The 26,084-nt window shown below is 42.1% G+C and overlaps 1 protein-coding gene across 1 annotated transcript in view; it reads left to right on the top strand.

Annotated features, from left to right (window-relative positions):
* The first annotated feature begins 1,157 nt into the window (after positions 1 to 1,157).
* LOC146734704 (glutamate--cysteine ligase-like) overlaps positions 1,158 to 26,084 on the top strand; it is a 39,231-nt gene continuing 14,304 nt past the window's right edge. The window contains exon 1 of the mRNA XM_085507754.1: positions 1,158 to 1,347. Within this exon, the coding sequence (XP_085363880.1) occupies positions 1,188 to 1,347 (160 nt within the window). The 5' untranslated portion in view covers positions 1,158 to 1,187. The remainder of the gene's footprint in view (positions 1,348 to 26,084) is intronic.

Here is a 26,084-nt window from a genome sequence, read left to right as displayed (position 1 = left end):
CTCATCCTTCATGTCTCAATCTTATCAGCAAGGTACAAGGATCTCATCCTTCATGTCTCAATTTTATCAGCAAGGGACATAGATCTCATCCTTCATGTCTCAATTTTATCAGCAAGGGACATAGATCTCATTCTTCATGTCTCAATCTTATCAGCAAGTGACAAGGATTTCATTCTACATGTCTCAAACTCATCAGCAAGGGACAAGGATCTCATCCTACATGTCTCAATCTTATCAGAAAGGGACAAGGATCTCATCCTTCATGTCTCAATCTTATCAGCAAGGGACAAGGGTCTCATCCTTCATGTCCCAATCTTATCAGCAAGGGACAAGGATCTCATCCTACATGTCTCAATCTTATCAGAAAGGGACAAGGATCTCATCCTTCATGTCTCAATCTTATCTGCAAGCGACAAGGATCTCATCCTACATGTCCCAATCTTATCAGCATGGGACAAGGATCTCATCCTTCATGTCTCAATCTTATCTGCAAGGGACAAGGATCTCATCCTTCATGTCTCAATCTTATCAGCAAGTGACAAGGATCTCATCCTTCAAGTCCCAATTTTATCAGCAAGAGACAAGGATCCCATACTACATGTCTTAATCTTATCAGCAAGGGACAAGGATCCCATACTACATGTCTTAATCTCATCAGCAAGGGACAAGGATCTCATCCTTCATGTCTCAATCTCATCAGCAAGGGACACGGATCTCATCCTTCATGTCTCAATCTTATCAGCAAGGGACAAGGATCTCTTTCTTCATCCTTTATTTTTCTTATTATGTTAAATGTTATTATTAAAGGCACCTTTTAACTTTTCGTTCAATAACTTTTGTTTTAATTTCAATGAATTTGAAATCGAATATCCACTAATTATCTAATAACTGATCATGGACATTTTATTCTGTGTTGCTGTACATAATACACATTCTACTTTACACCTGTTTATGAATTAAGTCATTATGAGTATCTTCCATATTTTTTTCTACATTCTACAATCAAATATGGTTAATCTCTAGAGATGACCTTCCTCATAATATTATCAGCCAGCTCTTGAATATATAGCCATGTGAAGTATAACCATGTTTTTTTTACTAAGAAGGAATATTTTCTGTGTTCTACAATAACAGGTGCTAAAGATAGAAAGTGCAATAATGGTAATATTTACGACGAATGCTGCTTGATGTCAATAAATACCATTATAAATGGTGGAAAAGTTGATAGTCATGACTTTCCAGGAATTATTCCACTTATCAAAGAGTATTTACAAACAGTTGAAGTGGACGTTGATACATCATGTACTATTATGCAGTACTTAGAACTGATACAGAAACGGGCATCAGGTGAGCAGTTATCAACAGTACATTGACTACTAAGACTGGGCTGACAGTGTACTGGGAAACTTGATAGGGTCAGTACATTGGTTTGTCATCACTAAGGCTGACAGTGTACTGGGACACTTGATAGGATCAGTACATTGATTTGTCATCACTAAGGCTGACAGTGTACTGGGACACTTGATAGGGTGAGTACATTGATTTGTCACCATTAAGCCTGACAGTGTACTGGGACACTTGATAGGGTCAGTACAATGGTTTGTCTTCACTAAAGCTGACAGTGTACTGGGACACTTGATATGGTCAATACATTGATTTGTCATCACTAAGGCTGACAGTGTATTGGGACACTTGATAGGGTCAATACATTGATTTGTCATCACTAAGGCTGACAGTGTACTGGGACATTTGATAGGGTCCATACATTGATTTGTCACCACTAAGGCTGACATTGTACTGGGACACTTGATATGGTCAATACATTGATTTGTCACCACTAAAGCTGACAGTGTACTGGGACACTTGATATGGTCAATACATTGAGTTGTCATCACTAAGGCTGACAGTGTACTGGGACACTTGATAGGGTCAATACATTGATTTGTCACCACTAAGCCTGACAGTGTACTGGGACACTTGATAGGGTCAGTACATTGGTTTGACATCACTCAGGCTGACAGTGTACTGGGACACTTGATAAGGTCAATACATTGATTTGTCACCACTAAGGCTGACAGTGTACTGGGACACTTGATAGGGTGAGTACATTGATTTGTCACCATTAAGCCTGACAGTGTACTGGGACACTTGATACGGTCAGTACAATGGTTTGTCTTCACTAAGGCTGACAGTGTACTGGGACACTTGATATGGTCAATACATTGATTTGTCATCACTAAGGCTGACAGTGTATTGGGACACTTGATATGGTCAATACATTGATTTGTCATCACTTAGGCTGACAGTGTACTGGGACACTTGATAGGGTCAGTACATTGGTTTGTCATCACTAAGGCTGACAGTGTACTGGGACATCTGATAGGGTCAGTACATTGATTTGTCATCACTAAGGCTGACAGTGTACTGGGACAATTGATAGGGTCAATACATTGATTTGTCACCACTAAGGCTGACATTGTACTGGGACACTTGATAGGGTCAGTACAATGGTCTGTCTTCACTAAAGCTGACAGTGTACTGGGACACTTGATATGGTCAATACATTGATTTGTCATCACTAAGGCTGACAGTGTATTGGGACACTTGATAGGGTCAATACATTGATTTGTCATCACTAAGGCTGACAGTGTACTGGGACACTTCATAGGGTCAGTACATTGATTGTTCATCGCTAAGGCTGACAGTGTACTGGGACACTTGATAGGGTCACTACATTGGTTTGTCATCACTAAGGCTGACAGTGTACTAGGACACTTGATAGGGTCAGTACATGGATTTGTCATCACAAAGGCTGACAGTGTACTAGGATACTTGATAGGGTCAGTACATTGATTTGTCATCACTAAGGCTGACAGTGTACTGGGACACTTGATATGGTCAATACATTGATTTGTCATCACTCAGGCTGACAGTGTACTGGGACACTTGATAAGGTCAATACATTGATTTGTCACCACTAAGGCTGACAGTGTACTGGGACACTTGATAGGGTGAGTACATTGATTTGTCACCATTAAGCCTGACAGTGTACTGGGACACTTGATAGGGTCAGTACAACGGTTTGTCTTCACTAAAGCTGACAGTGTACTGGGACACTTGATATGGTCAATACATTGATTTGTCATCACTAAGGCTGACAGTGTATTGGGACACTTGATAGGGTCAATACATTGATTTGTCATCACTAAGGCTGACAGTGTACTGGGACATTTGATAGGGTCCATACATTGATTTGTCACCACTAAGGCTGACATTGTACTGGGACACTTGATATGGTCAATACATTGATTTGTCACCACTAAAGCTGACAGTGTACTGGGACACTTGATATGGTCAATACATTGAGTTGTCATCACTAAGGCTGACAGTGTACTGGGACACTTGATAGGGTCAATACATTGATTTGTCACCACTAAGCCTGACAGTGTACTGGGACACTTGATAGGGTCAGTACATTGGTTTGACATCACTCAGGCTGACAGTGTACTGGGACACTTGATAAGGTCAATACATTGATTTGTCACCACTAAGGCTGACAGTGTACTGGGACACTTGATAGGGTGAGTACATTGATTTGTCACCATTAAGCCTGACAGTGTACTGGGACACTTGATACGGTCAGTACAATGGTTTGTCTTCACTAAGGCTGACAGTGTACTGGGACACTTGATATGGTCAATACATTGATTTGTCATCACTAAGGCTGACAGTGTATTGGGACACTTGATATGGTCAGTACATTGATTTGTCATCACTAAGTCTGACAGTGTACTGGGACACTTGATAGGGCCAATACATTGGTTTGTCGTCACTAAGGCTGACAGTGTACTGGGACATCTGATAGGGTCAGTACATTGATTTGTCACCACTAAAGCTGACAGTGTACTGGGACACTTGATATGGTCAGTACAATGGTTTGTCTTCACTAAGGCTGACAGTGTACTGGGACACTTGATATGGTCAATACATTGATTTGTCATCACTAAGGCTGACAGTGTATTGGGACACTTGATAGGGTCAATACATTGATTTGTCATCACTAAGGCTGACAGTGTACTGGGACATTTGATAGGGTCCATACATTGATTTGTCACCACTAAGGCTGACATTGTACTGGGACACTTGATATGGTCAATACATTGATTTGTCACCACTAAAGCTGACAGTGTACTGGGACACTTGATATGGTCAATACATTGAGTTGTCATCACTAAGGCTGACAGTGTACTGGGACACTTGATAGGGTCAATACATTGATTTGTCACCACTAAGCCTGACAGTGTACTGGGACACTTGATAGGGTCAGTACATTGGTTTGACATCACTCAGGCTGACAGTGTACTGGGACACTTGATAAGGTCAATACATTGATTTGTCACCACTAAGGCTGACAGTGTACTGGGACACTTGATAGGGTGAGTACATTGATTTGTCACCATTAAGCCTGACAGTGTACTGGGACACTTGATACGGTCAGTACAATGGTTTGTCTTCACTAAGGCTGACAGTGTACTGGGACACTTGATATGGTCAATACATTGATTTGTCATCACTAAGGCTGACAGTGTATTGGGACACTTGATATGGTCAATACATTGATTTGTCATCACTTAGGCTGACAGTGTACTGGGACACTTGATAGGGTCAGTACATTGGTTTGTCATCACTAAGGCTGACAGTGTACTGGGACATCTGATAGGGTCAGTACATTGATTTGTCATCACTAAGGCTGACAGTGTACTGGGACAATTGATAGGGTCAATACATTGATTTGTCACCACTAAGGCTGACATTGTACTGGGACACTTGATAGGGTCAGTACAATGGTCTGTCTTCACTAAAGCTGACAGTGTACTGGGACACTTGATATGGTCAATACATTGATTTGTCATCACTAAGGCTGACAGTGTATTGGGACACTTGATAGGGTCAATACATTGATTTGTCATCACTAAGGCTGACAGTGTACTGGGACACTTCATAGGGTCAGTACATTGATTGTTCATCGCTAAGGCTGACAGTGTACTGGGACACTTGATAGGGTCACTACATTGGTTTGTCATCACTAAGGCTGACAGTGTACTAGGACACTTGATAGGGTCAGTACATGGATTTGTCATCACAAAGGCTGACAGTGTACTAGGATACTTGATAGGGTCAGTACATTGATTTGTCATCACTAAGGCTGACAGTGTACTGGGACACTTGATATGGTCAATACATTGATTTGTCATCACTCAGGCTGACAGTGTACTGGGACACTTGATAAGGTCAATACATTGATTTGTCACCACTAAGGCTGACAGTGTACTGGGACACTTGATAGGGTGAGTACATTGATTTGTCACCATTAAGCCTGACAGTGTACTGGGACACTTGATAGGGTCAGTACAACGGTTTGTCTTCACTAAAGCTGACAGTGTACTGGGACACTTGATATGGTCAATACATTGATTTGTCATCACTAAGGCTGACAGTGTATTGGGACACTTGATAGGGTCAATACATTGATTTGTCATCACTAAGGCTGACAGTGTACTGGGACATTTGATAGGGTCCATACATTGATTTGTCACCACTAAGGCTGACATTGTACTGGGACACTTGATATGGTCAATACATTGATTTGTCACCACTAAAGCTGACAGTGTACTGGGACACTTGATATGGTCAATACATTGAGTTGTCATCACTAAGGCTGACAGTGTACTGGGACACTTGATAGGGTCAATACATTGATTTGTCACCACTAAGCCTGACAGTGTACTGGGACACTTGATAGGGTCAGTACATTGGTTTGACATCACTCAGGCTGACAGTGTACTGGGACACTTGATAAGGTCAATACATTGATTTGTCACCACTAAGGCTGACAGTGTACTGGGACACTTGATAGGGTGAGTACATTGATTTGTCACCATTAAGCCTGACAGTGTACTGGGACACTTGATACGGTCAGTACAATGGTTTGTCTTCACTAAGGCTGACAGTGTACTGGGACACTTGATATGGTCAATACATTGATTTGTCATCACTAAGGCTGACAGTGTATTGGGACACTTGATATGGTCAATACATTGATTTGTCATCACTTAGGCTGACAGTGTACTGGGACACTTGATAGGGTCAGTACATTGGTTTGTCATCACTAAGGCTGACAGTGTACTGGGACATCTGATAGGGTCAGTACATTGATTTGTCATCACTAAGGCTGACAGTGTACTGGGACAATTGATAGGGTCAATACATTGATTTGTCACCACTAAGGCTGACATTGTACTGGGACACTTGATAGGGTCAGTACAATGGTCTGTCTTCACTAAAGCTGACAGTGTACTGGGACACTTGATATGGTCAATACATTGATTTGTCATCACTAAGGCTGACAGTGTATTGGGACACTTGATAGGGTCAATACATTGATTTGTCATCACTAAGGCTGACAGTGTACTGGGACACTTCATAGGGTCAGTACATTGATTGTTCATCGCTAAGGCTGACAGTGTACTGGGACACTTGATAGGGTCACTACATTGGTTTGTCATCACTAAGGCTGACAGTGTACTAGGACACTTGATAGGGTCAGTACATGGATTTGTCATCACAAAGGCTGACAGTGTACTAGGATACTTGATAGGGTCAGTACATTGATTTGTCATCACTAAGGCTGACAGTGTACTGGGACACTTGATATGGTCAATACATTGATTTGTCATCACTCAGGCTGACAGTGTACTGGGACACTTGATAAGGTCAATACATTGATTTGTCACCACTAAGGCTGACAGTGTACTGGGACACTTGATAGGGTGAGTACATTGATTTGTCACCATTAAGCCTGACAGTGTACTAGGACACTTGATAGGGTCAGTACAACGGTTTGTCTTCACTAAAGCTGACAGTGTACTGGGACACTTGATATGGTCAATACATTGATTTGTCATCACTAAGGCTGACAGTGTATTGGGACACTTGATAGGGTCAATACATTGATTTGTCATCACTAAGGCTGACAATGTACTGGGACAATTGATAGGGTCAATACATTGATTTGTCACCACTAAGGCTGACATTGAACTGGGACACTTGATATGGTCAATACATTGATTTGTCACCACTAAAGCTGACAGTGTACTGGGACACTTGATATGGTCAATACATTGAGTTGTCATCACTAAGGCTGACAGTGTACTGGGACACTTGATAGGGTCAATACATTGATTTGTCACCACTAAGCCTGACAGTGTACTGGGACACTTGATAGGGTCAGTACATTGGTTTGACAACACTCAGGCTGACAGTGTACTGGGACACTTGATAAGGTCAATACATTGATTTGTCACCACTAAGGCTGACAGTGTACTGGGACACTTGATAGGGTGAGTACATTGATTTGTCACCATTAAGCCTGACAGTGTACTGGGACACTTGATAGGGTCAGTACAATGGTTTGTCTTCACTAAGGCTGACAGTGTACTGGGACACTTGATATGGTCAATACATTGATTTGTCATCACTAAGGCTGACAGTGTATTGGGACACTTGATAGGGTCAATACATTGATTTGTCACCACTACGCCTGACAGTGTACTGGGACACTTGATAGGGTCACTACATTGGTTTGTCATCACTAAGGCTGACAGTGTACTAGGACACTTGATAGGGTCAGTATATGGATTTGTCATCACTAAGGCTGACAGTGTACTAGGATACTTGATAGGGTCAGTACATTGATTTGTCATCACTAAGGCTGACAGTGTACTGGGACACTTGATATGGTCAATACATTGATTTGTCATCACTTAGGCTGACAGTGTACTGGGACACTTGATAGGGTCAGTACATTGGTTTGTCATCACTAAGGCTGACAGTGTACTGGGACATCTGATAGGGTCAGTACATTGATTTGTCATCACTAAGGCTGACAGTGTACTGGGACAATTGATAGGGTCAATACATTGATTTGTCACCACTAAGGCTGACATTGTACTGGGACACTTGATATTGTCAATACATTGATTTGTCACCACTAAAGCTGACAGTGTACTGGGACACTTGATACGGTCAATACATTGAGTTGTCATCACTAAGGCTGACAGTGTACTGGGACACTTGATAGGGTCAATACATTGATTTGTCACCACTAAGCCTGACGGTGTACTGGGACACTTGATAGGGTCAGTACATTGATTTGTCATCACTTAGGCTGACAGTGTACTGGGACACTTGATAGGGTCAGTACATTGGTTTGTCATCACTAAGGCTGACAGTGTACTGGGACACTTGATAGGGTCAATACATTGATTTTTCACCACTACGCCAGTCAGTGTACTGGGACACTTGATAGGGTCAGTACATTGGTTTGTCATCACTAAGGCTGACAGTGTACTGGGACACTTGATATGGTCAATACATTGATTTGTCATCACTAAGCCTGACAGTGTACTGGGACACTTGATAGGGTCAGTACATTTGTTTGTCATCACTAAGGCTGACAGTGTACTGGGACACTTGATATGGTCAATACATTGATTTGTCATCACTAAGTCTGACAGTGTACTGGGACACTTGATAGGGTCAATACATTGATTTGTCATCACTAAGGCTGACAGTGTATTGGGACACTTGATAGGGTCAGAACATTTGTTTGTCATCACTAAGGCTGACAGTGTACTGGGACACTTGATATGGTCAATACATTGATTTGTCATCACTAAGTCTGACAGTGTACTGGGACACTTGATAGGGTCAATACATTGATTTGTCATCACTAAGGCTGACAGTGTAATGGGACACTTGATAGGGTCAGTACATGGATTTGTCATCACTAAGGCTGACAGTGTACTAGGATACTTGATAGGGTCAGTACATTGATTTGTCATCACTAAGGCTGACAGTGTACTGGGACACTTGATATGATCAATACATTGATTTGTCATCACTTAGGCTGACAGTGTACTGGGACACTTGATAGGGTCAGTACATTGGTTTGTCATCAATAAGGCTGACAGTGTACTGCGACATCTGATAGGGTCAGTACATTGATTTGTCACCACTAAGGCTGACAGTGTACTGGGACACTTGATATGGTCAGTACAATGGTTTGTCTTCACTAAGGCTGACAGTGTACTGGGACACTTGATATGGTCAATACATTGATTTGTCATCACTAAGGCTGACAGTGTATTGGGACACTTGATAGGGTCAATACATTGATTTGTCACCACTAAGCCTGACAGTGTACTGGGACACTTGATATGGTCAGTACATTGATTTGTCATCACTAAGTCTGACAGTGTACTGGGACACTTGATAGGGCCAATACATTGATTTGTCATCACTAAGGCTGACAGTGTAATGGGATACTTGATAGGGTCAGTACATTGATTTGTCATCACTAAGGCTGACAGTGTACTGGGACACTTGATAGGGTCAGTACATTGATTTGTCACCACTAAGGCTGACAGTGTACTGGGATACTTGATAGGGCCAATACATTGATTTGTCATCACTAAGGCTGACAGTGTAATGGGACACTTGATATGGTCAATACATTGATTTGTCATCACTAAGTCTGATAGTGTACTGGGACACTTGATAGGGTGAGTACGGTGGTTTGTCATCACTGAGGCTGACAGTGTACTGGGACAATTGATAGGGTCAGTACATTGGTTTGTCATCACTAAGGCTGACAGTGTACTGGGACACTTGATAGGGTCAATACATTGATTTGTCATCACTAAGGCTGACAGTGTACTGGGACACTTGATAGGGTCAGTACATTGGTTTGTCATCACTAAGTCTGATAGTGTACTGTGACACTTGATATGGTCAATACATTGATTTGTCATCACTAAGGCTGACAGTGTAATGGGACACTTGATAGGGTCAGTACATTGATTTGTCATCACTAAGGCTGACAGTGTACTGGGACACTTGATAGGATCAGTACATTGATTTGTCATCACTAAGGCTGACAGTGTACTGGGACACTTGATAGGGTCAGTACATTGGTTTGACATCACTCAGGCTGACAGTGTACTGGGACACTTGATAAGGTCAATACATTGATTTGTCACCACTAAGGCTGACAGTGTACTGGGACACTTGATAGAGTGAGTACATTGATTTGTCACCATTAAGCCTGACAGTGTACTGGGACACTTGATAGGGTCAGTACAATGGTTTGTCTTCACTAAAGCTGACAGTGTACTGGGACACTTGATATGGTCAATACATTGATTTGTCATCACTAAGGCTGACAGTGTATTGGGACACTTGATAGTGTCAATACATTGATTTGTCATCACTAAGGCTGACAGTGTACTGGGACAATTGATAGGGTCAATACATTGATTTGTCACCACTAAGGCTGACATTGTACTGGGACACTTGATATGGTCAATACATTGATTTGTCACCACTAAAGCTGACAGTGTACTGGGACACTTGATATGGTCAATACATTGATTTGTCATCACTAAGGCTGACAGTGTACTGGGACACTTGATATGGTCAGTACAATGGTTTGTCTTCACTAAGGCTGACAGTGTACTGGGACACTTGATATGGTCAATACATTGATTTGTCATCACTAAGGCTGACAGTGTATTGGGACACTTGATAGGGTCAATACATTGATTTGTCACCACTAAGCCTGACAGTGTACTGGGACACTTGATATGGTCAGTACATTGATTTGTCATCACTAAGTCTGACAGTGTACTGGGACACTTGATAGGGCCAATACATTGATTTGTCATCACTAAGGCTGACAGTGTAATGGGATACTTGATAGGGTGAGTACATTGATTTGTCATCACTAAGGCTGACAGTGTACTGGGACACTTGATAGGGTCAGTACATTGATTTGTCACCACTAAGGCTGACAGTGTACTGGGATACTTGATAGGGCCAATACATTGATTTGTCATCACTAAGGCTGACAGTGTAATGGGACACTTGATATGGTCAATACATTGATTTGTCATCACTAAGTCTGATAGTGTACTGGGACACTTGATAGGGTGAGTACGGTGGTTTGTCATCACTGAGGCTGACAGTGTACTGGGACAATTGATAGGGTCAGTACATTGGTTTGTCATCACTAAGGCTGACAGTGTACTGGGACACTTGATAGGGTCAATACATTGATTTGTCATCACTAAGGCTGACAGTGTACTGGGACACTTGATAGGGTCAGTACATTGGTTTGTCATCACTAAGTCTGATAGTGTACTGTGACACTTGATATGGTCAATACATTGATTTGTCATCACTAAGGCTGACAGTGTAATGGGACACTTGATAGGGTCAGTACATTGATTTGTCATCACTAAGGCTGACAGTGTACTGGGACACTTGATAGGATCAGTACATTGATTTGTCATCACTAAGGCTGACAGTGTACTGGGACACTTGATAGGGTCAGTACATTGGTTTGACATCACTCTGGCTGACAGTGTACTGGGACACTTGATAAGGTCAATACATTGATTTGTCACCACTAAGGCTGACAGTGTACTGGGACACTTGATAGAGTGAGTACATTGATTTGTCACCATTAAGCCTGACAGTGTACTGGGACACTTGATAGGGTCAGTACAATGGTTTGTCTTCACTAAAGCTGACAGTGTACTGGGACACTTGATATGGTCAATACATTGATTTGTCATCACTTAGGCTGACAGTGTACTGGGACACTTGATAGGGTCAGTACATTGGTTTGTCATCAATAAGGCTGACAGTGTACTGCGACATCTGATAGGGTCAGTACATTGATTTGTCACCACTAAGGCTGACAGTGTACTGGGACACTTGATATGGTCAGTACAATGGTTTGTCTTCACTAAGGCTGACAGTGTACTGGGACACTTGATATGGTCAATACATTGATTTGTCATCACTAAGGCTGACAGTGTATTGGGACACTTGATAGGGTCAATACATTGATTTGTCACCACTAAGCCTGACAGTGTACTGGGACACTTGATATGGTCAGTACATTGATTTGTCATCACTAAGTCTGACAGTGTACTGGGACACTTGATAGGGCCAATACATTGATTTGTCATCACTAAGGCTGACAGTGTAATGGGATACTTGATAGGGTCAGTACATTGATTTGTCATCACTAAGGCTGACAGTGTACTGGGACACTTGATAGGGTCAGTACATTGATTTGTCACCACTAAGGCTGACAGTGTACTGGGATACTTGATAGGGCCAATACATTGATTTGTCATCACTAAGGCTGACAGTGTAATGGGACACTTGATATGGTCAATACATTGATTTGTCATCACTAAGTCTGATAGTGTACTGGGACACTTGATAGGGTGAGTACGGTGGTTTGTCATCACTGAGGCTGACAGTGTACTGGGACAATTGATAGGGTCAATACATTGATTTGTCACCACTAAGGCTGACATTGAACTGGGACACTTGATATGGTCAATACATTGATTTGTCACCACTAAAGCTGACAGTGTACTGGGACACTTGATATGGTCAATACATTGAGTTGTCATCACTAAGGCTGACAGTGTACTGGGACACTTGATAGGGTCAATACATTGATTTGTCACCACTAAGCCTGACAGTGTACTGGGACACTTGATAGGGTCAGTACATTGGTTTGACAACACTCAGGCTGACAGTGTACTGGGACACTTGATAAGGTCAATACATTGATTTGTCACCACTAAGGCTGACAGTGTACTGGGACACTTGATAGGGTGAGTACATTGATTTGTCACCATTAAGCCTGACAGTGTACTGGGACACTTGATAGGGTCAGTACAATGGTTTGTCTTCACTAAGGCTGACAGTGTACTGGGACACTTGATATGGTCAATACATTGATTTGTCATCACTAAGGCTGACAGTGTATTGGGACACTTGATAGGGTCAATACATTGATTTGTCACCACTACGCCTGACAGTGTACTGGGACACTTGATAGGGTCACTACATTGGTTTGTCATCACTAAGGCTGACAGTGTACTAGGACACTTGATAGGGTCAGTATATGGATTTGTCATCACTAAGGCTGACAGTGTACTAGGATACTTGATAGGGTCAGTACATTGATTTGTCATCACTAAGGCTGACAGTGTACTGGGACACTTGATATGGTCAATACATTGATTTGTCATCACTTAGGCTGACAGTGTACTGGGACACTTGATAGGGTCAGTACATTGGTTTGTCATCACTAAGGCTGACAGTGTACTGGGACATCTGATAGGGTCAGTACATTGATTTGTCATCACTAAGGCTGACAGTGTACTGGGACAATTGATAGGGTCAATACATTGATTTGTCACCACTAAGGCTGACATTGTACTGGGACACTTGATATTGTCAATACATTGATTTGTCACCACTAAAGCTGACAGTGTACTGGGACACTTGATACGGTCAATACATTGAGTTGTCATCACTAAGGCTGACAGTGTACTGGGACACTTGATAGGGTCAATACATTGATTTGTCACCACTAAGCCTGACGGTGTACTGGGACACTTGATAGGGTCAGTACATTGATTTGTCATCACTTAGGCTGACAGTGTACTGGGACACTTGATAGGGTCAGTACATTGGTTTGTCATCACTAAGGCTGACAGTGTACTGGGACACTTGATAGGGTCAATACATTGATTTTTCACCACTACGCCAGTCAGTGTACTGGGACACTTGATAGGGTCAGTACATTGGTTTGTCATCACTAAGGCTGACAGTGTACTGGGACACTTGATATGGTCAATACATTGATTTGTCATCACTAAGCCTGACAGTGTACTGGGACACTTGATAGGGTCAGTACATTTGTTTGTCATCACTAAGGCTGACAGTGTACTGGGACACTTGATATGGTCAATACATTGATTTGTCATCACTAAGTCTGACAGTGTACTGGGACACTTGATAGGGTCAATACATTGATTTGTCATCACTAAGGCTGACAGTGTATTGGGACACTTGATAGGGTCAGAACATTTGTTTGTCATCACTAAGGCTGACAGTGTACTGGGACACTTGATATGGTCAATACATTGATTTGTCATCACTAAGTCTGACAGTGTACTGGGACACTTGATAGGGTCAATACATTGATTTGTCATCACTAAGGCTGACAGTGTAATGGGACACTTGATAGGGTCAGTACATGGATTTGTCATCACTAAGGCTGACAGTGTACTAGGATACTTGATAGGGTCAGTACATTGATTTGTCATCACTAAGGCTGACAGTGTACTGGGACACTTGATATGATCAATACATTGATTTGTCATCACTTAGGCTGACAGTGTACTGGGACACTTGATAGGGTCAGTACATTGGTTTGTCATCAATAAGGCTGACAGTGTACTGCGACATCTGATAGGGTCAGTACATTGATTTGTCACCACTAAGGCTGACAGTGTACTGGGACACTTGATATGGTCAGTACAATGGTTTGTCTTCACTAAGGCTGACAGTGTACTGGGACACTTGATATGGTCAATACATTGATTTGTCATCACTAAGGCTGACAGTGTATTGGGACACTTGATAGGGTCAATACATTGATTTGTCACCACTAAGCCTGACAGTGTACTGGGACACTTGATATGGTCAGTACATTGATTTGTCATCACTAAGTCTGACAGTGTACTGGGACACTTGATAGGGCCAATACATTGATTTGTCATCACTAAGGCTGACAGTGTAATGGGATACTTGATAGGGTCAGTACATTGATTTGTCATCACTAAGGCTGACAGTGTACTGGGACACTTGATAGGGTCAGTACATTGATTTGTCACCACTAAGGCTGACAGTGTACTGGGATACTTGATAGGGCCAATACATTGATTTGTCATCACTAAGGCTGACAGTGTAATGGGACACTTGATATGGTCAATACATTGATTTGTCATCACTAAGTCTGATAGTGTACTGGGACACTTGATAGGGTGAGTACGGTGGTTTGTCATCACTGAGGCTGACAGTGTACTGGGACAATTGATAGGGTCAGTACATTGGTTTGTCATCACTAAGGCTGACAGTGTACTGGGACACTTGATAGGGTCAATACATTGATTTGTCATCACTAAGGCTGACAGTGTACTGGGACACTTGATAGGGTCAGTACATTGGTTTGTCATCACTAAGTCTGATAGTGTACTGTGACACTTGATATGGTCAATACATTGATTTGTCATCACTAAGGCTGACAGTGTAATGGGACACTTGATAGGGTCAGTACATTGATTTGTCATCACTAAGGCTGACAGTGTACTGGGACACTTGATAGGATCAGTACATTGATTTGTCATCACTAAGGCTGACAGTGTACTGGGACACTTGATAGGGTCAGTACATTGGTTTGACATCACTCAGGCTGACAGTGTACTGGGACACTTGATAAGGTCAATACATTGATTTGTCACCACTAAGGCTGACAGTGTACTGGGACACTTGATAGAGTGAGTACATTGATTTGTCACCATTAAGCCTGACAGTGTACTGGGACACTTGATAGGGTCAGTACAATGGTTTGTCTTCACTAAAGCTGACAGTGTACTGGGACACTTGATATGGTCAATACATTGATTTGTCATCACTAAGGCTGACAGTGTATTGGGACACTTGATAGGGTCAATACATTGATTTGTCATCACTAAGGCTGACAGTGTACTGGGACAATTGATAGGGTCAATACATTGATTTGTCACCACTAAGGCTGACATTGTACTGGGACACTTGATATGGTCAATACATTGATTTGTCACCACTAAAGCTGACAGTGTACTGGGACACTTGATATGGTCAATACATTGATTTGTCATCACTAAGGCTGACAGTGTACTGGGACACTTGATATGGTCAGTACAATGGTTTGTCTTCACTAAGGCTGACAGTGTACTGGGACACTTGATATGGTCAATACATTGATTTGTCATCACTAAGGCTGACAGTGTATTGGGACACTTGATAGGGTCAATACATTGATTTGTCACCACTAAGCCTGACAGTGTACTGGGACACTTGATATGGTCAGTACATTGATTTGTCATCACTAAGTCTGACAGTGTACTGGGACACTTGATAGGGCCAATACATTGATTTGTCATCACTAAGGCTGACAGTGTAATGGGATACTTGATAGGGTGAGTACATTGATTTGTCATCACTAAGGCTGACAGTGTACTGGGACACTTGATAGGGTCAGTACATTGATTTGTCACCACTAAGGCTGACAGTGTACTGGGATACTTGATAGGGCCAATACATTGATTTGTCATCACTAAGGCTGACAGTGTAATGGGACACTTGATATGGTCAATACATTGATTTGTCATCACTAAGTCTGATAGTGTACTGGGACACTTGATAGGGTGAGTACGGTGGTTTGTCATCACTGAGGCTGACAGTGTACTGGGACAATTGATAGGGTCAGTACATTGGTTTGTCATCACTAAGGCTGACAGTGTACTGGGACACTTGATAGGGTCAATACATTGATTTGTCATCACTAAGGCTGACAGTGTACTGGGACACTTGATAGGGTCAGTACATTGGTTTGTCATCACTAAGTCTGATAGTGTACTGTGACACTTGATATGGTCAATACATTGATTTGTCATCACTAAGGCTGACAGTGTAATGGGACACTTGATAGGGTCAGTACATTGATTTGTCATCACTAAGGCTGACAGTGTACTGGGACACTTGATAGGATCAGTACATTGATTTGTCATCACTAAGGCTGACAGTGTACTGGGACACTTGATAGGGTCAGTACATTGGTTTGACATCACTCTGGCTGACAGTGTACTGGGACACTTGATAAGGTCAATACATTGATTTGTCACCACTAAGGCTGACAGTGTACTGGGACACTTGATAGAGTGAGTACATTGATTTGTCACCATTAAGCCTGACAGTGTACTGGGACACTTGATAGGGTCAGTACAATGGTTTGTCTTCACTAAAGCTGACAGTGTACTGGGACACTTGATATGGTCAATACATTGATTTGTCATCACTTAGGCTGACAGTGTACTGGGACACTTGATAGGGTCAGTACATTGGTTTGTCATCAATAAGGCTGACAGTGTACTGCGACATCTGATAGGGTCAGTACATTGATTTGTCACCACTAAGGCTGACAGTGTACTGGGACACTTGATATGGTCAGTACAATGGTTTGTCTTCACTAAGGCTGACAGTGTACTGGGACACTTGATATGGTCAATACATTGATTTGTCATCACTAAGGCTGACAGTGTATTGGGACACTTGATAGGGTCAATACATTGATTTGTCACCACTAAGCCTGACAGTGTACTGGGACACTTGATATGGTCAGTACATTGATTTGTCATCACTAAGTCTGACAGTGTACTGGGACACTTGATAGGGCCAATACATTGATTTGTCATCACTAAGGCTGACAGTGTAATGGGATACTTGATAGGGTCAGTACATTGATTTGTCATCACTAAGGCTGACAGTGTACTGGGACACTTGATAGGGTCAGTACATTGATTTGTCACCACTAAGGCTGACAGTGTACTGGGATACTTGATAGGGCCAATACATTGATTTGTCATCACTAAGGCTGACAGTGTAATGGGACACTTGATATGGTCAATACATTGATTTGTCATCACTAAGTCTGATAGTGTACTGGGACACTTGATAGGGTGAGTACGGTGGTTTGTCATCACTGAGGCTGACAGTGTACTGGGACAATTGATAGGGTCAGTACATTGGTTTGTCATCACTAAGGCTGACAGTGTACTGGGACACTTGATAGGGTCAATACATTGATTTGTCATCACTAAGGCTGACAGTGTACTGGGACACTTGATAGGGTCAGTACATTGGTTTGTCATCACTAAGTCTGATAGTGTACTGTGACACTTGATATGGTCAATACATTGATTTGTCATCACTAAGGCTGACAGTGTAATGGGACACTTGATAGGGTCAGTACATTGATTTGTCATCACTAAGGCTGACAGTGTACTGGGACACTTGATAGGATCAGTACATTGATTTGTCATCACTAAGGCTGACAGTGTACTGGGACACTTGATAGGGTCAGTACATTGGTTTGACATCACTCAGGCTGACAGTGTACTGGGACACTTGATAAGGTCAATACATTGATTTGTCACCACTAAGGCTGACAGTGTACTGGGACACTTGATAGAGTGAGTACATTGATTTGTCACCATTAAGCCTGACAGTGTACTGGGACACTTGATAGGGTCAGTACAATGGTTTGTCTTCACTAAAGCTGACAGTGTACTGGGACACTTGATATGGTCAATACATTGATTTGTCATCACTAAGGCTGACAGTGTATTGGGACACTTGATAGGGTCAATACATTGATTTGTCATCACTAAGGCTGACAGTGTACTGGGACAATTGATAGGGTCAATACATTGATTTGTCACCACTAAGGCTGACATTGTACTGGGACACTTGATATGGTCAATACATTGATTTGTCACCACTAAAGCTGACAGTGTACTGGGACACTTGATATGGTCAATACATTGATTTGTCATCACTAAGGCTGACAGTGTACTGGGACACTTGATATGGTCAGTACAATGGTTTGTCTTCACTAAGGCTGACAGTGTACTGGGACACTTGATATGGTCAATACATTGATTTGTCATCACTAAGGCTGACAGTGTATTGGGACACTTGATAGGGTCAATACATTGATTTGTCACCACTAAGCCTGACAGTGTACTGGGACACTTGATATGGTCAGTACATTGATTTGTCATCACTAAGTCTGACAGTGTACTGGGACACTTGATAGGGCCAATACATTGATTTGTCATCACTAAGGCTGACAGTGTAATGGGATACTTGATAGGGTCAGTACATTGATTTGTCATCACTAAGGCTGACAGTGTACTGGGACACTTGATAGGGTCAGTACTTTGATTTGTCACCACTAAGGCTGACAGTGTACTGGGATACTTGATAGGGCCAATACATTGATTTGTCATCACTAAGGCTGACAGTGTAATGGGACACTTGATATGGTCAATACATTGATTTGTCATCACTAAGTCTGATAGTGTACTGGGACACTTGATAGGGTGAGTACGGTGGTTTGTCATCACTGAGGCTGACAGTGTACTGGGACAATTGATAGGGTCAGTACATTGGTTTGTCATCACTAAGGCTGACAGTGTACTGGGACACTTGATAGGGTCAATACATTGATTTGTCATCACTAAGGCTGACAGTGTACTGGGACACTTGATAGGGTCAGTACATTGGTTTGTCATCACTAAGTCTGATAGTGTACTGTGACACTTGATATGGTCAATACATTGATTTGTCATCACTAAGGCTGACAGTGTATTGGGACACTTGATAGGGTCAATACATTGATTTGTCATCACTAAGGCTGACAGTGTACTGGGACAATTGATAGGGTCAATACATTGATTTGTCACCACTAAGGCTGACATTGTACTGGGACACTTGATATGGTCAATACATTGATTTGTCACCACTAAAGCTGACAGTGTACTGGGACACTTGATATGGTCAATACATTGATTTGTCATCACTAAGGCTGACAGTGTACTGGGACACTTGATATGGTCAGTACAATGGTTTGTCTTCACTAAGGCTGACAGTGTACTGGGACACTTGATATGGTCAATACATTGATTTGTCATCACTAAGGCTGACATTGTACTGGGACACTTGATATGGTCAATACATTGATTTGTCACCACTAAAGCTGACAGTGTACTGGGACACTTGATATGGTCAATACATTGATTTGTCATCACTAAGGCTGACAGTGTACTGGGACACTTGATATGGTCAGTACAATGGTTTGTCTTCACTAAGGCTGACAGTGTACTGGGACACTTGATATGGTCAATACATTGATTTGTCATCACTAAGGCTGACAGTGTATTGGGACACTTGATAGGGTCAATACATTGATTTGTCACCACTAAGCCTGACAGTGTACTGGGACACTTGATATGGTCAGTACATTGATTTGTCATCACTAAGTCTGACAGTGTACTGGGACACTTGATAGGGCCAATACATTGATTTGTCATCACTAAGGCTGACAGTGTAATGGGATACTTGATAGGGTCAGTACATTGATTTGTCATCACTAAGGCTGACAGTGTACTGGGACACTTGATAGGGTCAGTACATTGATTTGTCACCACTAAGGCTGACAGTGTACTGGGATACTTGATAGGGCCAATACATTGATTTGTCATCACTAAGGCTGACAGTGTAATGGGACACTTGATATGGTCAATACATTGATTTGTCATCTCTAAGTCTGATAGTGTTCTGGGACACTTGATAGGGTGAGTACGGTGGTTTGTCATCACTGAGGCTGACAGTGTACTGGGACAATTGATAGGGTCAGTACATTGGTTTGTCATCACTAAGGCTGACAGTGTACTGGGACACTTGATAGGGTCAATACATTGATTTGTCATCACTAAGGCTGACAGTGTACTGGGACACTTGATAGGGTCAGTACATTGGTTTGTCATCACTAAGTCTGATAGTGTACTGTGACACTTGATATGGTCAATACATTGATTTGTCATCACTAAGGCTGACAGTGTAATGGGACACTTGATAGGGTCAGTACATTGATTTGTCATCACTAAGGCTGACAGTGTACTGGGACACTTGATAGGATCAGTACATTGATTTGTCATCACTAAGGCTGACAGTGTACTGGGACACTTGATAGGGTCAGTACATTGGTTTGACATCACTCTGGCTGACAGTGTACTGGGACACTTGATAAGGTCAATACATTGATTTGTCACCACTAAGGCTGACAGTGTACTGGGACACTTGATAGAGTGAGTACATTGATTTGTCACCATTAAGCCTGACAGTGTACTGGGACACTTGATAGGGTCAGTACAATGGTTTGTCGTCACTAAAGCTGACAGTGTACTGGGACACTTGATATGGTCAATACATTGATTTGTCATCACTAAGGCTGACAGTGTATTGGGACACTTGATAGGGTCAATACATTGATTTGTCATCACTAAGGCTGACAGTGTACTGGGACAATTGATAGGGTCAATACATTGATTTGTCACCACTAAGGCTGACATTGTACTGGGACACTTGATATGGTCAATACATTGATTTGTCACCACTAAAGCTGACAGTGTACTGGGACACTTGATATGGTCAATACATTGAGTTGTCATCACTAAGGCTGACAGTGTACTGGGACACTTGATAGGGTCAATACATTGATTTGTCACCACTAAGCCTGACAGTGTACTGGGACACTCGATAGGGTCAGTACATTGGTTTGACATCACTCAGGCTGACAGTGTACTGGGACACTTGATAAGGTCAATACATTGATTTGTCACCACTAAGGCTGACAGTGTACTGGGACACTTGATAGGGTGAGTACATTGATTTGTCACCATTAAGCCTGACAGTGTACTGGGACACTTGATAGGGTCAGTACAATGGTTTGTCTTCACTAAGGCTGACAGTGTACTGGGGCACTTGATATGGTCAATACATTGATTTGTCATCACTAAGGCTGACAGTGTATTGGGACACTTGATAGGGTCAATACATTGATTTGTCACCACTACGCCTGACAGTGTACTGGGACACTTGATAGGGTCACTACATTGGTTTGTCATCACAAAGGCTGACAGTGTACTAGGATACTTGATAGGGTCAGTACATTGATTTGTCATCACTAAGGCTGACAGTGTACTGGGACATCTGATAGGGTCAGTACATTGATTTGTCATCACTAAGGCTGACAGTCTACTGGGACAATTGATAGGGTCAATACATTGATTTGTCACCACTAAGGCTGACATTGTACTGGGACACTTGATATGGTCAATACATTGATTTGTCACCACTAAAGCTGACAGTGTACTGGGACACTTGATATGGTCAATACATTGAGTTGTCATCACTAAGGCTGACAGTGTACTGGGACACTTGATAGGGTCAATACATTGATTTGTCACCACTAAGGCTAACAGTGTACTGGGACACTTGATAGGGTCAGTACATTGATTTGTCATCACTAAGGCTGACAGTGTACTGGGACACTTGATATGGTCAGTACATTGGTTTGTCATCACTAAGTCTGACAGTGTACTGGGACACTTGATAGGGTCAATACATTGATCTGTCACCACTAAGGCTGACAGTGTACTGGGACACTTGATAGGGTCAGTACATTGGTTTGTCATCACTAAGTCTGACAGTGTACTGGGACACTTGATATGGTCAATACATTTATTTGTCATCTCTAAGGCTGACAGTGTACTGGGACAATTGATAGGGTCAATACATTGATTTGTCACCACTAAGGCTGACATTGTACTGGGACACTTGATATGGTCAATACATTGATTTATCACCACTAAAGCTGACAGTGTACTGGTACACTTGATACGGTCAATACATTGAGTTGTCATCACTAAGGCTGACAGTGTATTGGGACACTTGATAGGGTCAATACATTGATTTGTCACCACTAAGCCTGACGGTGTACTGGGACACTTGATAGGGTCAGTACATTGATTTGTCATCACTAAGGCTGACAGTGTACTAGAACACTTGATAGGGTCAGTACATTGATTTGTCATCACTAAGGCTGACAGTGTACTGGGACACTTGATATGGTCAATACATTGACTTGTCATCACTTAGGCTGACAGTGTACTGGGACACTTGATATGGTCAATACATTGATTTGTCATCACTAAGTCTGATAGTGTACTGGGACACTTGATAGGGTGAGTACGGTGGTTTGTCATCACTGAGGCTGACAGTGTACTGGGACAATTGATAGGGTCAGTACATTGATTTGTCATCACTAAGGCTGACAGTGTACTGGGACACTTGATAGGGTCAATACATTGATTTGTCATCACTAAGGCTGACAGTGTAATGGGACACTTGATATGGTCAATACATTGATTTGTCATCACTAAGTCTGATAGTGTACTGGGACACTTGATAGGGTGAGTACGGTGGTTTGTCATCACTAAGTCTGATAGTGTACTGTGACACTTGATATGGTCAATACATTGATTTGTCATCACTAAGGCTGACAGTGCAATGGGACACTTGATAGGGTCAGTACATTGATTTGTCATCACTAAGGCTGACAGTGTACTGGGACACTTGATAGGATCAGTACATTGAATTGTCATCACTAAGGCTGACAGTGTACTGGGACACTTGATAGGGTCAGTACATTGGTTTGACATCACTCAGGCTGACAGTGTACTGGGACACTTGATAAGGTCAATACATTGATTTGTCACCACTAAGGCTGACAGGGTACTGGGACACTTGATAGAGTGAGTACATTGATTTGTCACCATTAAGCCTGACAGTGTACTGGGACACTTGATAGGGTCAGTACAATGGTTTGTCTTCACTAAAGCTGACAGTGTACTGGAACACTTGATATGGTCAATACATTGATTTGTCATCACTAAGGCTGACAGTGTATTGGGACACTTGATAGGGTCAATACATTGATTTGTCATCACTAAGGCTGACAGTGTACTGGGACAATTGATAGGGTCAATACATTGATTTGTCACCACTAAGGCTGACATTGTACTGGGACACTTGATAGGGTCAGTACATTGATTTGTCATCACTAAGGCTGACAGTGTACTGGGACACTTGATAGGATCAGTACATTGATTTGTCATCACAAAGGCTAACAGTGTACTGGGACACTAGATAGGTCAGTACATTTATTTGTCACCACTAAGGCTGACAGTGTACTGGGACACTTGATATGGTCAGTACATTGATTTGTCACCACTAAGGCTGACAGTGTACTGGGATACTTGATAGGGCCAATACATTGATTTGTCGTCACTAAGTCTGACAGTGTACTGGGACACTTGATAGGGCCAATACATTGATTTGTCATCACTAAGGCTGACAGTGTAATGGGACACTTGATATGGTCAATACATTGATTTGTCATCACTAAGTCTGATAGTGTACTGGACACTTGATAGGGTGAGTACAGTGGTTTGACATCACTGAGGCTGACAGTGTACTGGGACAATTGATAGGGTCAGTACATTGATTTGTCATCACTAAGGCTGACAGTGTACTGGGACACTTGATAGGTCAGTACATTGATTTGTCACCACTAAGGCTGACAGTGTACTAGGACACTTGATAGGGTAAGTATATTGGTTTGTCATCACTAAGGCTGACAGTGTACTGGGATACTTGATAGGGTCAGTACATTGATTTGTCATCACTAAGGCTGACAGTGTACTGGGACACTTGATAGGGTCAGTACATTGATTTGTCATCACTAAGTCTGATAGTGTACTGTGACACTTGATATGGTCAATACATTGATTTGTCATCACTAAGGCTGACAGTGCAATGGGACACTTGATAGGGTCAGTACATTGATTTGTCATCACTAAGGCTGACAGTGTACTGGGACACTTGATAGGATCAGTACATTGAATTGTCATCACTAAGGCTGACAGTGTACTGGGACACTTGATAGGGTCAGTACATTGGTTTGACATCACTCAGGCTGACAGTGTACTGGGACACTTGATAAGGTCAATACATTGATTTGTCACCACTAAGGCTGACAGGGTACTGGGACACTTGATAGAGTGAGTACATTGATTTGTCACCATTAAGCCTGACAGTGTACTGGGACACTTGATAGGGTCAGTACAATGGTTTGTCTTCACTAAAGCTGACAGTGTACTGGAACACTTGATATGGTCAATACATTGATTTGTCATCACTAAGGCTGACAGTGTATTGGGACACTTGATAGGGTCAATACATTGATTTGTCATCACTAAGGCTGACAGTGTACTGGGACAATTGATAGGGTCAATACATTGATTTGTCACCACTAAGGCTGACATTGTACTGGGACACTTGATAGGGTCAGTACATTGATTTGTCATCACTAAGGCTGACAGTGTACTGGGACACTTGATAGGATCAGTACATTGATTTGTCATCACAAAGGCTAACAGTGTACTGGGACACTAGATAGGTCAGTACATTTATTTGTCACCACTAAGGCTGACAGTGTACTGGGACACTTGATATGGTCAGTACATTGATTTGTCACCACTAAGGCTGACAGTGTACTGGGATACTTGATAGGGCCAATACATTGATTTGTCGTCACTAAGTCTGACAGTGTACTGGGACACTTGATAGGGCCAATACATTGATTTGTCATCACTAAGGCTGACAGTGTAATGGGACACTTGATATGGTCAATACATTGATTTGTCATCACTAAGTCTGATAGTGTACTGGACACTTGATAGGGTGAGTACAGTGGTTTGACATCACTGAGGCTGACAGTGTACTGGGACAATTGATAGGGTCAGTACATTGATTTGTCATCACTAAGGCTGACAGTGTACTGGGACACTTGATAGGTCAGTACATTGATTTGTCACCACTAAGGCTGACAGTGTACTAGGACACTTGATAGGGTAAGTATATTGGTTTGTCATCACTAAGGCTGACAGTGTACTGGGATACTTGATAGGGTCAGTACATTGATTTGTCATCACTAAGGCTGACAGTGTACTGGGACACTTGATAGGGTCAGTACATTGATTTGTCACCACTAAGGCTGACAGTGTACTGGGATACTTGATAGGGCCAATACATTGATTTGTCACCACTAAGGCTGACAGTGTACTGGGATACTTGATAGGGCCAATACATTGATTTGTCATCACTAAGGCTGACAGTGTAATGGGACACTTGATATGGTCAATACATTGATTTGTCATCACTAAGGCTGACAGTGTAATGGGACACTTGATATGGTCAATACATTGATTTGTCATCACTAAGTCCGATAGTGTACTGGGACACTTGATAGGGTGAGTACGGTGGTTTGTCATCACTGAGGCTGACAGTGTACTAGGATACTTGATAGGGTCAGTACATTGATTTGTCATCACTTAGGCTGACAGTGTACTGGCACACTT

The sequence above is a fragment of the Saccoglossus kowalevskii genome, chromosome 14 (assembly GCF_978046115.1).
Source record: "Saccoglossus kowalevskii chromosome 14, keSacKowa6.1, whole genome shotgun sequence".
Lineage (NCBI taxonomy): Eukaryota > Metazoa > Hemichordata > Enteropneusta > Harrimaniidae > Saccoglossus > Saccoglossus kowalevskii.
The sequence above is the reverse complement of the archived record's forward strand: the minus strand, read 5'-3'. Positions and strand labels throughout refer to the sequence as shown.